Raw genomic sequence first — 18,209 nt, 5'->3', positions numbered from 1 at the left:
GGTTCTCACTGAGTTGGTTAGGCCTCACTAAATTGCTGGGGCTGGCTTTGAATTTGTAATCCTCCTGCCTCAGCTTCTATCACTGGGATTACAGGTATGTGCCAAGATGCCCAGCAAAACATTACTTCTTAATGTTATTGTTTTTGTTATATTTATTTTGTAGAATGCTTTCTGTTCCTTCTTGTTAACTGCACTGCAGTTTTTCCTAAGACCACTAGAATGCACTAGAATGCAATATTTTCTGCTTATAAATGTGTGTCTTTTTCCTTTTTTGTTTTTATGTAGACATATAAATTCATAAATTTTCTTCTCACTTTATTTTAAAAGCCTTAATATAACCTTTCCTTAGACCATATAGGTTCAGTTGCTATTTGGGCTCCTATGGAAATAGTATTACTTTGTCTTATGGTAGATGAAGTATATTTCTGGAAAATCTGAAGAATGACAATGACATTAAGAATCTTGTTTACTTTCTGGTAATTGTAAGTCAAATTAATTATAAATCTTTACTACTTATGATCAACATTATTATAAATATGTTGAAATAGATTTAGAAAAAATTTAGTCTGGTGATAATATTTCTCATTAAGAAACATTGGAAATAGAAATCCCCAGTGAATAAAAAACAATTGAGACACAGGAAATAGAAATAACTTGGACCAAACATATTTACTAAAAAAATTTTTAAAAGATAGATACATACAGTTAATTAATCAAATAACTACAAAAATAGATCCCTTCTGCTTTAGTTTACTGATTTCCTTCCCAAGGAAATCATATTAGCTGATGGCTTATCTATCATGTATCTTTCCAAAATATTTTGTGCATGTGAAATTCTCTTTCCCACACACAAACACCCCCCCCCCAACACCCCTACACCCACACCACATACGGAAGCATGTTGTGTATAATATTTTAGATCTTGCATTTCTGCTTAAGCTTAGAGATCAGTTCATATTAGCATATAAATATTGTTGCTTCTTATTTTCTTCTTAATCGGTTACATGTTATTACAAAACCTTTTATACATATACATAGGCATAAAGACAGATAAGAAATATTCATGTACCCAGCATTAGTTGCCTGTAATTTTTATAGGTTTTTTTAAGACTCCTCTCTATATAAAACTGGCAAGTCAAAAATAAAAAGCTTTGATTTTTCTGTTGTAACTGCAAAATGAGTGTTATTGCAACATAATCATGAAAGATTTGAGTAACATATCTGACCAAATAATTTTCATTTCCTTTATATTTGAGTTATAAAAACATTAAATGCTTCAATTAATTTTTTAAATTATTTATTCTAATTTGTTATACATGACAGCAGAATGCATTTCAGTTTATATTACACATATAGAGCACAATTTTTCATGTTTCTGGTTGTACAGAAAGTAGAGTCACACCATTTGTGTCTTCATACATGTACTTAGGGTAATGATGTCCATTTCATTCTACCATCTTTCCTACCCCTATACCTCCTGACTTCCCCTCCATTCCCTTTGCCCTAATTTAAAGTTCCTCCATTCCTCCCATGCTCCTTCCCCCATCCCCATTATGGATCAGCATCCTCCTGTCAGAGAAAACATTTGGCATTTGTATTTGGGGGATTGGCTTACTTGGCATAATATTCTCAAACTCCATCCATTTACCTGCAAATGCCATGATTTTATTCTTTTTTAATGTTGAGTAATATTCCACTGTGTATATATACCACAGTTTCTTTATCAGTTCATCTAATGAAGGGTATTTAGGTTGGTTCCCCAATTTTGCTATTGTGAATTGTGCTGCTGTAAACATTGATGTGGCTGAGTTCGTGTAGTATGCTGTTTTTAAGTCCTTTGGGTATAAACCGAGGAGTGGGATAACTGGGTCAAATGGTGATTCCATTCCCAGTTTTCCAAGGATTCTCCATACTGCTTTCCATATTGGCTGTACCAATTTGCAGTCCCACCAGCAATGTATGAGTGTGCCTTTTCCCTCACATCCTCGCCAACACTTATTGTTCTTTATATTCTTAAATAACTGCCATATTGTCTGGATTGAGTTGAAATCTTAGTTTTGATTTGCATTTCTGTAATTGATAGAGATGTTGAATATTTTTTCATATATTTGTCGATTGATTGTATATTCTCTTCTGCAAAATGTCTCTTCAGTTCCTTGGCCTATTTGTTGATTGGGTTTTCTTGGTTTTTTTGCTGTTAAGATTTTTGAGTTCTTTATATATCCTGGAGATTAGTGCTCTATCTGATGTGCATGTGGTAAGAATTTGCTCTCATTCTGTGGGCTCTCTATTCCCCTCACTGATTGTTTCTTTTGCTGAGAAGATGCTTTTGAGTTTGAATTCATCCTGTTTATTGATTCTTGATTTTATTTCTTGTGCTATAGGAGTCTTATTAAGGAAGTTGGGGCCTAATCTGACGTGATGGAGATTTCGGCCTACTTTTTTTTCTAATAGACGCAGTGTCTCTAGTTTAATTCCTAGGTCCTTGATCTGCTTTGAGTTGAGTTTTATGCATGATGAGAGATAGGGGTTTAATTTGATTTTGTTTCATATGGATTTCCAGTTTTCCCAGCACCATTTGTTGAATAAGCTATCTTTTCTCCAACATATATGTTTTTGGCACCTTTGCCTAATATGAAATAACTGTAATTATGTGGGTTTGTCTCTGTGTTCTCTATTCCATACCATTGGTCTACAAGTCTGTTTTGGTGCCAATACAATGCAGTTTTTGTTACTATTGCTCTGTAATATAGTTTAAGATCTGGTATAGTGATGCTACCTGCTTCGCTCTTTCTGCTAAGGATTGCTTTAGCTATTCTGGGTCTCTTATTTTTCCAGATGAATTTCATGATTGTTTTTTCTATTTCTGTGAGGAATGTCATTCGGATTTTGATTGGGATTGCCTTAAATCTGTATAGTGCTTTTGGTAGTATGGTCATTTTGACAACATTAATTCTGCCTATCCAAGAACAAAGGAGATCTTTCCATCTTCTAAGGTCTTCTTTAATTTCTTCCTTTAGTGTTCTGTAGTTTTCATTGTAGAGGTCTTTCACCTCTTTCATTGATTCTCAAGCATTTTATTTAATTTTTTTGAGGTTATTGTAAATGAGCTGGTTTTCCTAGTTTCTCTTTCAGAGGATTTGTCACTGATATACAGAAATGCCTTTGATTTATGTGTGTTGATTTTATATACTTTATTAGTTCTATAAGTTTTCTGGTAGAGTTTTTTGGATCCTCTAGATACAGAATCATGTTGTCAGTGATAGTTTTTGAGTTCTTCTTTTCTTATGTTTATCCCTTTAATTTCTTTCGTCTAATTGCACTGGCTAGAGTTTCAAGAACTACATTGAATAGAAGTGATGAAAGAGGGCATTCCTGCCTTGTTCCAGTTTTTAGAGGGAATGCTTTCAATTTCTTTCCATTTAGAATGATGTTGGCCTGGAGCTTAGTGTAGATAGCTTTTACGATGTTGAGGTATGTTCCTGATATCTCTAGTTTTTCTAGTGTTTTGAACATGGGGGTGCTGTATTTGTCAAATACTTTTTCTGCATCTATTGAGATGATCATATGGTTCCTATCTTTAAGTCTGTTGATGTGATGAATTACATTTATTGATTTCCATATGTTGAACCAACCTTGCATCCCCAGGATGAACCCCACTTGATCGTGGTGTACTATCTTTTGATATGTTTTTGTATTCAGTTTGCCAGAATTTTAGCATCTATGTTCATTAGAGATATTGGTCTGAAGTTTTCTTTCTTTGATGTGTCTTTGTCTGGTTTTAGCATCAGGGTGATATTGGCCTCATAAATGTGTTTGGAAGTGTTCCTTTTTTTTTTTCTCTATTTCATGAAATAATTTGAGGAGGCTTCTGATGGCGTCTTCTATTTCATTGCTTGAAATTGATCTGTTTAAATTGTGTATATCATCCACATTCATCATATGACTCTAGATTTTTGTCAATGCCTTTGATATTTTCTGTTTTATTGGAGTACAAATTTTCATAAAAATTTCTGATTATCTTCTTATTCTGTACTGTAGTGTCCGTCAATAAATAATAATATTACAGTCAAATTGGAAATTTCTTCCTGTAGTGTCCATCAATAAATCAATAAATGTAATTAATCACATCAGTACACTTAAAGATAAGAATTATATGATCATATTTCCTTTTTCATCATGGATGTTAGTAATTTGAGTTTTCTCCCTCTCTTTGTTAGCATAGTTAAGGGTTTATCAGTTTATTTATTTTTTCAAAGAAACAACTTTTTGTTTTGTCATTTTTTAAAATTATTTCTTTTGTTTCAATTTCATTATTTCAGCTCTGATTTTAATTATTTCTTGTCTTCTGCTTTTGGTGTTAATTTATTATTCTTTTTCTAGGGCTTTAAGATGTAACATTAGTTCATTTATTTGACTTTTTCTTCTTCTAAGGAATGAACTTCATGCAATGAACTTTCCTCTTAGTACTGCCTTCATAATGTCCCAGATTTTTCAATATGTTGTATTAGTGTTCTCATTTACCTCTAAGAATTTTTTAATATCCTCTTTCATGTCTTTTGCAACCCATTGTTCATTCAATAGCATATTATTTAGTCTCCAGGTGTTGTAGTAGCTTTTATTTTTTTATCATTGATTTCTAATTTCATTCCATTGTGATCTGATAGAATGCAGGTTAGTATCTTTACTTTTTTGTATTTGCTAAGAGTTGCTTTGTGGAATAACAGGGTCTATTTTAGAGAAGGATCCATGTGCTGCTGAGAAGAAAGTGTATTTGCTTGTTGAATGAAATATTCTATATATGTCAGTAAAGTCTAAGTTATTGATTATATTATTGAGTTCTGTAGTTTCTTTGTTCAGCTTTTGTTTGGAAGATCTAGCCAGTGGTGAGAGGTGTGTTAAATTTACCCAGAATTATTGTGTTGTGGTTTATTTGAACTTGAGAAGAGTTTGTTTGATGAACGTAGATGCTCCATTGTTTGGGACATATATATTTATAATTGTTATGTCTTTGTTGATGTATGGTTCCCTTAAGGAGTATGCAATGTCTGTCTTTATCTCTTTTTATTAACTTTGGCTTGAAGTCTACTTTATTTGATATGATTTTTTATAAAGAAGAAAATCCTCTTTGACCATTTACTTTTTCTTCCTTCTGTAGTATTGCATTTGGTTTTTTAAATTATTGTTGTTTTATTATTATCTCAGTCTTAAAGCAATGAGTATTTATCATTGGCTTCAGTATTTTGGGGAGAAAATAAATCAAAATACATAAATGCATTAATCAGATATGGCCATTTTAAAAGTATCCTTTTAAAAATTTCTCTGTATCTGGATTATTTTTCTAATCTCGTGGTTAAATCTGACATGGTTAATTCAGATGGGTAAATCTCAGTAACCAGAAATAATGACATTTTGTTAACTTTTAGAAGGACACAGCCTTTTCATTGACAGATCTAAATAAAAGATAAAGGATATCTTGACTAAGAAAATTTTTTTTCATTACTACTAGAATATTTTATTCAATACTGATGATTCAATACTTTTAATAGTTCACCATAAGTATACATGGCAAATTGTAAATAATCTAAATTACTGTATTTTAAAAACAAAACAAAACTCAATTTTGGGAAAAGTTAATATTAACACATTTATTTCATAGTCCAACCCCCCTTTTTTATTGCTTTTGATTTATAGTAAAGTTCAATTTTAACTCATTAAGAAAATTTGAATACTGTTGAAACTAAAATGTTAGGTGGTTGATTTGAAATTACAGGAAGATTTATGATTCCTAGTGTTATTCATTATTATGATGACACTGATGTTATAACAACAAAAACAAAAGAGGCAGGTGTTTTTGTGATAATGACTTTAACACCATGGAAGACCTTAAGCCTTGAAAATTCTAGGAGTGTTAAGCCAGGACTACCACATAAACTGCTCCTGTTATATAACATAAAGTTAATTTAAATGAGTTTTAAGATGATTGATATTTTTGTCATTTCTTTGTTAGAGCCAAATACCACAAGTTGAAATATGGGACAGAATTGAATCAAGGAGATATGAAGCCTCCAAGCTATGATTCTGGTAAGTTAGTTTTAAAGGAAGCTTAAGTAATAAAAAGAAGTTAATGACTAATATTTTGTAGCAACAACATTTATAAATATAATTTAATTTCTAATCAGTTGCATGTTTTTCTGATCTGCTAATCTGTTGGCACTAATCATTTTGTATCCTGTAGATAATTTCCCACCACCTTCCTTCCTTTTCCTTCTTCCTCTTTCTTTTAGTTCCCCATTTTCTGCTTATGTTCTACACTTATTGGAAAGTTTCAGGCTTCATGGGGTAACATGCACCAACATAACCTTGTCTTGCTGGGTCCTTCTAGTATTAATGGAAACTTTGAGATGCACAGTACAAAGTACATGATGCCCTTGAAATCCTGAGAAAGAGTAGGAACTATGAAGGTAAGAGATTTCTTTTTCAAAGCACAGGGGAATTCCTAATCCTTTAAACCTGATTTAGCGCCTGCGTGGGGGATGGAAGCCAGATCACTCTGTGTGGTTTGGGGCTGAAAAGACCACATGGACACAGATTTTCAGAAAGGAGTGGCCATGGGGTGGGGGACGGCATGGCTCTGCCTCCTCAAGGGTCCTTTTCTGCTCTGGAAGGCAAGAGAGCCAGTGCACCCGGAATCGCTTTATTTATAGGGAAAAGACAACAAAGGACTTTCGATAGAATATTCTACATTGAATAAGGCAGGGGATAAGGTTTTAAGGGAGTTGCCCAGTCCCATTGGGTAACGCTCAAGTTATTTGCCAGCTGAACTTCATGAAGGTCATTTGCTTTGTACAGCGTATGGCATGTGATTCCAGTCCGACACCCCCTTTACTCAAGGCTGAGAAGGGATGCTTAGCTCATGGGCAGGGCGGCTCCCACACTGATTGCTCAGTTTCAGACTGTTTTGGCCTTTCTCATGCACAGAAAATTCTATCCTATAAGCAGAATGAATCAGAAATAACTTTCCTATGTTCATATATGAATACATGACCACATAATGTACAACCACAAGAATGGGAATTTATACTCCACATATGTATGATAAGTCAAATTACATTCTACTATCATGTATAACTAAAAATAATAATATCTTTCCCCTACCTTCCTCTTTACCCACCTAATAATAGAAAGTAGTACTTGTAAACAATATAGATATAATTCACTTATTAGTAGGTATAAGGGAAAGTGAGAAAAACTGTTCAGAAGTTATCACATAAGTGAATTTTTGGCATGATTTCAGATTAAATTCCTCAAATATCTAAGGATTTTTTTCTTCATATTTCAAGTACTGAAAACTGTAATTTATATCACTTGCTGAAATTTCTACCTATGCTAGGAGCTTTAGAAACTATAATTATTTTATTATTATTTTTAGTTATACATGATAGTAGAATGTAATTTGACTTATCATACATATGTGGAGTATAAATTCCCATTCTTGTGGTTGTTCATATATGAACATAGGAAAGTTATTTCTGATTCATTCTGCTGTCTTCCGCATTCCCATCTCCCCTCCCTTCTCCCCATTCCCCCTTCCCTGGTCCCAGTCTGGTTAACCTCCACCAACACCCCCTCCTTGTGAGTCAGCATCTACATATCAGAATGTTCAACCTTTGTTTTGGGAGGGATTGGCTTATTTCGCTTAGCATGATAGCTTCTAGTTCTATCCATATACCTGCAAATGCCATAATTTCGTTCTTCTTTATACCTGAATAATATTCCACTGTATATATTTACCACATTTTCTTTATCCATTCATCTATTTAAGGGTACCTGGGTTGGTTCCATAGCTTAGATATTGTGAATTGAGCTCTTATAAACATTGATGTGGCCATATCATTATAGTATGCTGATTTGAGGAGTACAATAACTGGGTCAAATAGTGGTTCCATTCCAAGTAGAAACTATAATTCTTAAAATAGTTATTCAGTAAATAAAATATTGTTCTCATGTCACGTATGTGTAATTTTAGCTCACAGAAGTGGACACATTTTCCAAATTTCCATTAAATGATGAAGTGTAGAGCTGAATCCAGGTCTACCTGAAAAGAAAACTGATAAGGACTACTTTAATGTCAGAAGAAAGACCAGGAGAGTAGAAACTAACAGAAGAGAGAGTTCCAAAGGAAGGAATGTTCATCACTGCTGATGAATTAATTCCTAGAGGGCTAAAGAGTATCTGTCAGATTAGTGGCACACAGGTCATTCATTTGGTCACTGAGAACATAATTGGAAACAGGTGATGGCAGAATTGAAGATGTCAGTATAAAATGAAGACCAAATGCAGTCAGCGTTTTAGACGCTTAGCTTATGAAAGTGAGGAAGGACTGAAGGGCAACAGCTAAAAGATAACCTGGGGTCAGAGAGACTGTGCGTAGGTGGTTGGGGCAGGGTTCATAAATAAGGAGCCAATAAAAGGGAAAGAGTAGATATACTCAGATTAGGAAGGTTTCTGAAGAAATGACTGGGATTGGATTCTGAACATAACGGCAGACACATTGGAGGAAGAACATATTTCTTGTTATTATCAAGAGAGAAACATAGAAAGTCAGGTAACAGATTGTAAGTTTGAGTTTCACTTTGGATGGTGGGTATTTGAGGGAATGTCCTCTTGATAGCTTTATGTATGAGACATTATCTACAAAGAGTTGATCAGACTTTTAAGAAAAGCAGAGAAAGTTTATAATACTGTTTGTGAAGAGGAAGACAAATTCACTAGGAGTTAGTAGCACTGAGAAAACCTAAGGGTTTGGTTAAGTTGTTGCTTTGTTGCAAAAGTCATTTTTCTTTAAAGAAATTTAAATAATAATATGAAAATTATATCTCTAGTACTCATAATGCCTTTGTATAGAACTGTATTTCCATCTGGCATCATTTTTCTCCTCCCTTTAAGACTTCTTTTAACATATTTTGTAATATGGGATGCTGGTAATAAGTTTTTTCAGCTTTTGTATATCTGATAAAGGTTTTATCTTGCTATCATTGTTTCTAATAAGATGTCTGCTATTATGCTTATCTTCGTTCCTCTGTATATAATGTACCCCTTTTTTTTGGCTGCTTTTAAGATTTTCTCTTTATCATTGGTTCTAAACAAATTTCTTTGTTTCTTTCTCTTTTTTTTTTAACTGAGGAATAATAAACCTAGGGCCTTGCATAGGCTAGGGAAATCCTGTACCATTGAACAACATCTCAGCCCTTTTATTTTAAGACAGGGTATCACAAAGTTGCTGAGGCTGGCCTTGAATTTAGGATCCTCCTGCCTTGGCCTTCCAAGTACCTGGGATTATAGGCATGTGCCACCATATTTAGCTAAAAAAGTTTATTATGATGTTCTGTAAAATAAAATAAAAATGTTTATTATGATATAAAAGTGTTTACTGTGATGTACTGTAGTTACTTCTCTCTACAGTGTTTTGTAGGCTTGGGGTTTAATGAGTTTCTTTGACCAGTGGGTTTATAGTTTTTATGAAATCTGGAACTTTTTGGTCATTATTTCTTCAGATACTGTCTTTGTTTTTCCTCCCTGTTGAAAAGCTAGAAACTCCTAGAAACTCTTTTATCAAGGCAGTAGCTGGGACAGTCATAAGGTTCATCCCTTTGCTTGCCTTCTCTCAAGAATCACTATCTTTTGGAAAACATTGTTTCATTTGTTTTTGTTTGTTTATTGGTGCTAGGGATTAAACCCATGGATGTTTAACCAGAGTCACATCCTGAGCCATTTTCATTGTTTATTTAGAGACAGGGCTTTGCTAAGGACCCACTAAATTTCTGAGGCTGATCTCAAACTTGTGATTCTACTACCTTAGTTGCTGAAATTATAGGTGTGTGCCACTGTGCCAGCTCATTTGTTTTGTTTCAGGCAGGAGGGTAAATGCAGTCCCTGTTACAGAAACTATACTGGATGTTGCAGTCATATTATCAAGAAATTAAACTATTAGCTACTTTATTTATTGATTTATTTTGGTACTGGGGATTGAACCCAGGTGTGCATTACCACTGAGCTACGTTTCCAGTCATTTTTGTTTTGTTTTGTTTTGAGACAGGATCTCACTAACTTACTGAGGTTGGCCTTGAACTTCTGGTCCTTCTGACTTAGCCTCCTGAGTCACCAGGATTATAGGTGTTCTCCATTGTGCCAGAGCTACCTTAAAATCCTTACTTTAATATAAAGCTAATTTTTAAATTTCGTAAGGCAAAAATGAATCTGATAGTTGATAATTACTTACTAGAAAGGACTACATCTTGGCCTACCATGTAAGAATAAGAGTAATTTGTCTTTTAAGAGTATGGAAGTGCATTATTTTTTGACTGGTCTTAACTTACTTTTTATTAAGGCATAATTTTTTAAGGTATAATTTCTGTACAGTAAAATTTATCATCCTTAGTGTTTTCACAAACACATAGTCTTATAGCTATGATTCTTTGTAGTCAACCCTTCCTTCCCCACTAATCTACTGGCAACCACTAAACTATTTTCCATTTTTATACTTTGGCCTTTTCCAGAATCATGAATTTAAGAATCTTATAGAATATAGCCTTTTGGGGGTGGGGGTTGCTGGGGATTCAATCCTGGATCTCATGCATGCTAGGTAAGTGCTCTACCACTGAGCAACATCCCTAGCCCAGAATATAGCCTTTTTTGGTCTGGTTTAACTCACTTCACATAATGCATTTGAGATTCATCCATGTTGGTTGGGTATCAGTTGTTCATTCCTTGTTCTTATTGAGTTAATGTACCATACTTACACAACATCATTAGCTGCCAAAGTAGTCAGTTGAGTATATCTGAGGATGGCATACAAAGGATTTAGGCCTGTTCTGATGGGAGATTAAATGACCTCAACATGTCTTTTCACATCTGAAAATTTTAAAATCTTAAAGTGTCAGTGTACATGCTCTTACTTGGCAAGTACAGGTTATTCAGTAGACTGAAGGGTATAAATTGTAACATAATTATGTTATGAATAGTTCCTGAATTGCAAAATTCATAGAACAATGTAATTTTTTTCTTTTTTTTTTTTTAAATTTTTTATTGTGGGTTGTTCAAAACATTACAAATTTCTTGACATATCATATTCCACACTTTGATTCAAGTGGGTTATGAACTCCCACCTTCACCCCATACACAGATTGCAGAATCACATCAGTTACACATCCATTGATTTACATATTGCCATACTAGTGTCTGTTGTGCTCCGCTGCCTTTCCCATCCTCCACCCTCCCCCCTCCCCACCTCTCCCCTCCCCTCCCCTCCCCTCCTCTCTCTCTACCCCCTCCACTGTATAACCCTGAGGGTCTCCTTCCATTACCATGCAATTTCCCTTCTCTCTCCCTTTCCCTCCCACCTCTCATCCCTGTTAAATGTTAATCATCTTCTCCTGCTCTTCGTCCCTACTCTGATCTTAGTTACTCTCCTTATATCAAAGAATACATTTGGCATTTGTTTTTTAGGGATTGGCTAGCTTCACTTAGCATAATCTGCTCTAATGCCATCCATTTCCCTGTAAATTCTATGATTTTGACATTTTTTAATGCAGAGTAATACTCCATTGTGTATAAATGCCACATTTTTTTTATCCATTCGTCTATTGAAGGGCATCTAGGTTGGTTCCACAGTCTTGCTATTGTGAACTGTGCTGCTATGAACATCGATGTAGCAGTGTCCCTGTAGCATGCTCTTTTTAGGTCTTTAGGGAATAGACCAAGAAGGGGAATAGCTGGGTCAAATGGTGGCTCCATTCCCAGCTTTCCAAGAAATCTCCATACTGCTTTCCAAATTGGCTGCACCAATTTGCAGTCCCACCAGCAATGAACAAGTGTACCCTTTTCCCCACATCCTCGCCAGCACCTGTTGTTGTTTGACTTCATAATGGCTGCCAATCTAACTGGAGTGAGATGGTATCTTAGGGTGGTTTTGATTTGCATTTCTCTGACAGCTAGAGATGCTGAGCACTTTTTCATGTACTTGTTGATTGACTGTATGTCCTCCTCTGAGAAGTGTCTGTTCAGGTCCTTGGCCCATTTGTTGATTGGGTTGTTTGTTCTCTTATTGTCTAATTTTTTGAGTTCTTTGTATACTCTGGATATTAGGGCTCTATCTGAAGTGTGAGGAGTAAAGATTTGTTCCCAGGGTGTAGGCTCCCTATTTACCTCTCTTTTACCTTCTTGGTCACACTTGGTTGCGGTTTTTCTGTCACTCTACCAAATTAATCTTTGCCATCCTGAAAACAGCTCTCAAGCCAAGTCAAATTTCTAAGAAAAGTATCCTTTCTTGCAAGTAGAGACACCTCAGTAATAAGCATGAAGGGAGGTTGGAGGAAGGAACTCACAGGAGATTTGGCGGGGGGCGGGGGAGGAGGATTTTATTTCTGTCATTCTTGGATAACCTTGTGATTTTAGAATCACTTCCCAGGTGGATAGGGAGGAGTTGACTTGGGCAGGGGGAGCTTGAGGAGCCTTCATCATGAAGCCCTCTGGGTGGCGTGTCCCCAGAAGGTTTCCTTTATCTTCACTAAGGGTAAAAAGTCAGCATCTTGTCACAGAAAGAATCACACTTCCTCATGACTCAAACTGCAGCAGAAAGCCACCGTCCCTGATAAGGGTCTCTACAGGGACAAGACTCCAGGAAAATTTCTCGAATTCTTTCCCTCAGTAGGAGGAAGGCTAAAGTTTTGTGTGGACTTGTGGCAAAATTTCATAAAAATCACCCTTCAGGGGATTTTGCATTTTTTTCTTCTCAGATTCAAAAGGAAAGGGGGGGGGGCATTCCTGGGGGGGGACTCCTACATATAGTTTCCAAGGGATCAGGTCACTGGCATCTTAATGCTAAGTGAAGTCCCTCCCCCTGGGTTCCTTTGTGTCTCAGACAGAGAAAACATGCTTTGGACGTAAAGGCGCACGTCAACTTGCCCAGACTGGATTTGCTTGTACAACACAGCAAGTAAATCTGTGCCCCCAAAGGTAAGAGGAGTTTGGGAAGCAGAGATAATAGCATTCAATAGCAGCAACCACAAGTATTTATTGGGCCACCCCAGGTGCCATTAACTATTCTATGTACAGAACAGTTTCCATTTTCCTAGAGCACCCACACTGAGTCGCCTATGTGACCCACAGGGGACACATACTAGAAAAAAATATTTTGAAGCAGCCTGGTGGTGGTAGGGGCTGTGAAAAAAGATAAGGAAGGAAGATAAGGGGGAGACAGGAAGCAGAGAGATGGAGGTGATTGTTTGTGTTGCATGATTAGATAAGTGTCTGATAAAGAGACATTTAAACAGATTGGTGAAGGAAGTCAGGGAGTGACCTATGTGGGTCCTTGGGCAGAGCATTCCAGGTGGGGTTGGAGCCAATGCAGAGACCCTGAGCAGTCCCGTGCTTGGGAAGGCAGGGGATCTGGACTGAATGAGGAGGACAGGTGGGATCAAAGGTGTATGCTGGACAAGCAGATACGGAGTATGTCCTCCCAGTGTCCTTCGATATCCCCAGAAACCTCCCACTGTCCTCTCTGGGGCAGCTCTCTCTCACCTCTGCTCTGGATGAAATCTGGCTTAGGTCCCTTAATATTTCAGGCCATGCTCAGTGTTTTTAAGAAGAAATTTATTATAGTCTACCTGAAACATTCTCACTATAGCCATTAATGTATATTACTAGCAAGCCTTTCTGAAAAATGGTGTTTAGAGCTTCAAGCTTCATTATCTACATCCAGGTTTCCTTTTTTGCTGCCTGATCTCCTGCCTTTACCTGTCTTACTTTGGCTTCCTTTTTTTTTAAATTTTTTTTAGTTGTAGATGGACACAATATCTTTATTTTTATTTATTTATTTATTTTTATGTGGTGCTGAGGATCGAACCCAGTGCCTCACACATGCTAGGTGAGCGCTCTACCACTGAGCCACAACCCCAGCTTACCCTGACTTCTAACAATGGTCTTTTCATGCCTCAAGTTGAAGTGGGTCCAGAGAGGCCAGGCAAAAGTGACAGAAAGGCCTAACTAGGCACAGCTATGAGCTGGCATCCAGAGTCCCCGAGCTTGTCAGAGTTTATAGCTGCTTTTTGTTGGCACTGCGGTGGGTGCCTGGCAGATTCTCCCACTTTGCTGGGAATTCCTTACCTGTATTTCTGCAGATGCTGTTGAATAAATCTGCTCCAGCTCAGAGTCTGCTGTTCCTCCCCCCAGCCCCGAACAACAGGCAGCCTGTGTCCAGCTACTTTTTGCTACTGTTTCCTCAATCCTCCAGGCTCCTCACTGGGGCAAATCTAAAGCCACAGGGGACAGACGCTCAGCAGGGAGACTCATGTGCCGCAAGCTCTTCCCCTCTTCTATAGAGAACTGAATCCTGTCCTGATAGGAGTCCACTGAGCCCCAAGCCCATGGGATACAACCATGTCAAACGGGGTTCCTGGGCGTCCAAGCTGAATTTCCAAAAGACCCAGAATCCCTGACTCACCAGCTCCCTCAGACTGTGTGACAGGTATGGAAAGTGAGAGGGGTAGCTTAGAGAGCAAGAGTTTCTATAAGAAAAGTTGTTAGCATTTTGCTTCCTTCTACCTCCTCCCCAGTTGCAGGAGGGGAGCTGGTGATCCCCTCACTCCCACCCTGCTTTAGGCAACAGTGAGAAGAGCTTCCGGGAGATGACCTTAGAATATGGAAGTGATTGGCACTGCTGTCTCCAGGCCTTGGCTGGAACTGAGACAAAGAATCACTCCACTGTAATATTCCATCACACTGTCGATGATAGTACACTCAAATGCTTATTTAAATGTTTTAAGTAGTATCTGTTTAAATTTAGAAATGTGCCTGTACATCATTTGAACATTTGTGAGGAAACGAATACTGTCAGTGTAGACCCCAAAAAGACTCTTGAAAACAATCCTTTCAACAGGGCGCAGTGGCACATACCTATAATCCCAGTGGCTTGGGGGGCTAAGGCAGGAGGATCTTATGTTCAAAGCCAGCCTCAGCAATTTAGGGAGGCCCTAAGTAGCTTAGCAAGACCCTCTCTCAAAATAGAAAATAAAGTGGCCTGGGGATGGGTTTAATCCCCTGTACCTCCCCCCTTCCCGCTCCAAATCCCTTGACCATATAACTAAAACAACTTTATTATACAATGTATATATTTCATAGTCTGCAACTTAATTAACCATTGTCAACCAAGTATTTCAAAAAGCCTTTGATTCCGGGTGCAGTGGTGAATGCCTGTAAACCCAGAGGCTCAGGAGGTTGAGGCAGGAGGATCATGAGTTCAAAGCCAGCCTCAGCAACTTAGTGAGGCCCTAAGCAACTCAGTGAGATCCTGTATCTAAATAAAATATTTAAAAAGGGCTGGGGATGTGGCTCAGTGGTTAAACATCCTTAGGTTCAGTCCCTGGTACACTCCCCCCCCCCCCCGCAAGAGCCTATGATACATAAATAAAGGTAAAAAGGAACCTAAGCTGCAGAGTGGGATTTTGTGGTAGTAAGTGTTTGAGGGCAGAGAGAGAATTTTGATTCCACTCCAAATTCATCCTATAGCCTTAGACAGCTCACCACTGTTCTCTAAGCTTCAATTTACTGCTTTGAAAAAGTGAGCATAATATTACTTACCTGATAGTATTACCATTATAATTAAGTATGATCACATATATGCAGTGTATAGTACAGAGTGAGAATTCAGTAAGTGATAGCAGTTGCTGTTACTGGAGTGGACTCTAAACTTAAACCCTTCCATGAAGAGCTAGATGCAGCGGTGTGCACCTGTAGTCCCAGCTACTCAGGAGACTGAGGCAGGAGGATTACATGAGTCCAAGAGTTTGAGATCAACCCAGGCACATAGAATCCATCTCAAAAGAAAAAGAGAGAAGGAGGAAGGAGGGAGGAAGGAAATTTTCCAAGAACAGCAAAATTTCCCATCTCATTTAACAGATCACCAAATAACAGAGTCACATCGTCAGGAGGGACATGCAGGAGGGTCTGAAGACTCCTTCAGAGCTAGAAATGGTCCCCAGGAAGGGCTCTGGAGTCTGAGGCTGGAGAGCGTGGTGTGTTGCTTCTAAATGACTCTGCTTCTTCTGATCCTTGGAAATGTCCAGGACTTGGTCCCCCACAGCCCTCAATTCCTCCGCCACAGTCACTCCTCCACACTCTCCACACCCTCCACTGTCCCCAAGCCTTTGGTTGCTGGGATTCAAGAATGTGCTTTGACCCCTAAGCCCCACCCCCCACCCCCGTCTGTCTCTGGGCAGCTAAGGAAAAGCTGGAACCCTGTCATCTGAGAGGAACCCATTCTTTACCAAGAGGCAGGCGGAAGGGAAGGCACAGACCTTGCAGACACACCCTCAGCTTCTTATCTCAGCTGGGAAGCAGGCCGGACCTGCAAGTGTTTTTAAAAACTGTGCTTCGGAATTGAAGGCAGACCAAAAAGTACAGAGTGTCCACTCTAGTCGAGGCTCTAGGGATTACAGTTAAATTGAACCAGATACCCAGCTCCAAATCCACAGTAGATGGTCTTTGGCAATCACAAACCTCAAAGCCCCAGGGGAAGAACTTGCTGGGAGGAGGCAGGAGCTAATCCAGTGTCAAACTCATTAGGTAAAGAAGTTTCTGATGAAAGGAATCCATCTTCCAAAGCTCCATGAGAATCTTTTAAACTGTACTCGGTTTCCAGAGTAACCCAAAGAAATAATCCCAGCCCACCTCATCTCAGAGGTCCTCACCTCTTCCACACATTGACTGCTCTTTGTGCCCCCCCCATTACCCAGGATGAATAACTCCTGGGAGGAGTCCTAGAGAGGGGCCTGCCTGCAAACCCAGTATTTTTTCCCCACTGGCAATATAAAATTCTAAACCACCACTTCAGAAATGTAATTACTGTTTGCAGTCTCCCTAGAAATCACCATTGGTCAAAGCCTTTGTGGATGTGGAAAGCATTACCATATGTCAGGTTCCTAACGAGGTACAAAATGATGGTCTGAAACACACATACACCAAAAAAGGCTTTCCCTTTTTGGTCTCCTGACTTGTAGAAACATGCCACATGGATCAATGGCACAGGCATATATCAGTCATTGGACACATGCATGAACCCTTTAATCCACCCAGGGCCTTTGCTATAGGATTTTCTCTGTCTATATGCAGTGATCAAAAGTGATCTTAAAGGAATAAATCCATGAGTAGTTCACCACTCTTTCAAAAAGTACAGATGACACTTACGGGAAGGTCCTAGATGGGAACATCAGGAAGCATAACATTCCCATAAATACACTGGGAAATAAACATTCTCACAAATCAGTTTTTCAACCCTGGCACGGTTGACATGTTGTCCTGGGCAATTCTTTGTTGCCCAAGGGGCTGGCCTATGTGCTATGGGATGTGAACCCATACCCCTGTCCTCTACCTCCTCCATGCTAGTCGAATCTGTGTCCCCACCCCACCCAAGCATGACAACCAAAATGTCTTCAAAATTGTCAAATGTCTCTTGGTTGTGAACTACTGTCATCAGTATGGGGAAACTTCCCAGCAACATCTGACAGCATAGTTTCAAGGTCACCCATAGCATCCTGAACCTTCTCAGGGGCTGCCACAGCTCATAGGATCCCTCTCCACACCTCTTCCCAGAGACTGGCTTCAGAATTATGTTCAGCCTCTCTAGGGACATCCCCCCACCCCCACCCCCGTTTTTGTCTTTTGACCAAAATACAGCCACGTGTGTCCTTTTCATTTAAAATGATTTCATTTCACTACTCATCATTTTAGGAAACAGGATATAACTAAAACAACAAACATGAAAATGTTTTAATCAAAGCTGTAAGGAGCAGAAACCCACTCAAACGGGCAAAGGTGAAAGGGCCCAGAAACATCTACGTCATGCACAGGAGACCGAGTCCAACTGGACCTCCTTCAAGCCTGGAAATGGGACCTGGGAAGTGGCCAGAAGCTAAGGCATCTGCCCTCCCCATTTCTCCAGGCTCCCCTCTTTCTGTCCTGTCTTGTCCATCTCATTCAGGGCCTCGAAGGTTCTGTGGCTATGAACACACACTTCTCAAGACATTCAGAGTTCCAATTCTAAAGTCCCAAGGGAGGTCTTGATTGGCCTAAGCTATCTTTTCTTGCTAGATTATAGGCTTTTGGGCAGCTGAGTCACCTAAATTTCAGCGAGTGTTCTCTGCATCTGACTA

At 38.4% G+C, this 18,209-nt stretch overlaps 1 protein-coding gene across 3 annotated transcripts in view; it reads left to right on the top strand.

Annotated features, from left to right (window-relative positions):
- Strn (striatin) overlaps nucleotides 1–18,209 on the top strand; it is a 124,222-nt gene that overhangs the window by 46,217 nt on the left and 59,796 nt on the right. For all 3 annotated transcript variants that reach the window (XM_046441636.2, XM_046441637.2, XM_046441638.2), the window contains exon 3: nucleotides 6,011–6,084. In XM_046441636.2, the coding sequence (XP_046297592.1) occupies nucleotides 6,011–6,084 (74 nt within the window). The remainder of the gene's footprint in view (nucleotides 1–6,010; nucleotides 6,085–18,209) is intronic.

This window comes from Marmota monax, unplaced genomic scaffold (genome assembly GCF_021218885.2).
Source record: "Marmota monax isolate L192 unplaced genomic scaffold, Marmota_monax_Labrador192_F-V1.1 WCK01_AAM20220418_F8-fsc00010, whole genome shotgun sequence".
NCBI classification, from domain to species: Eukaryota; Metazoa; Chordata; class Mammalia; order Rodentia; family Sciuridae; genus Marmota; species Marmota monax.
Note: the sequence above shows the minus strand (reverse complement) of the source record. Positions and strands in the feature narration are given on the sequence as shown.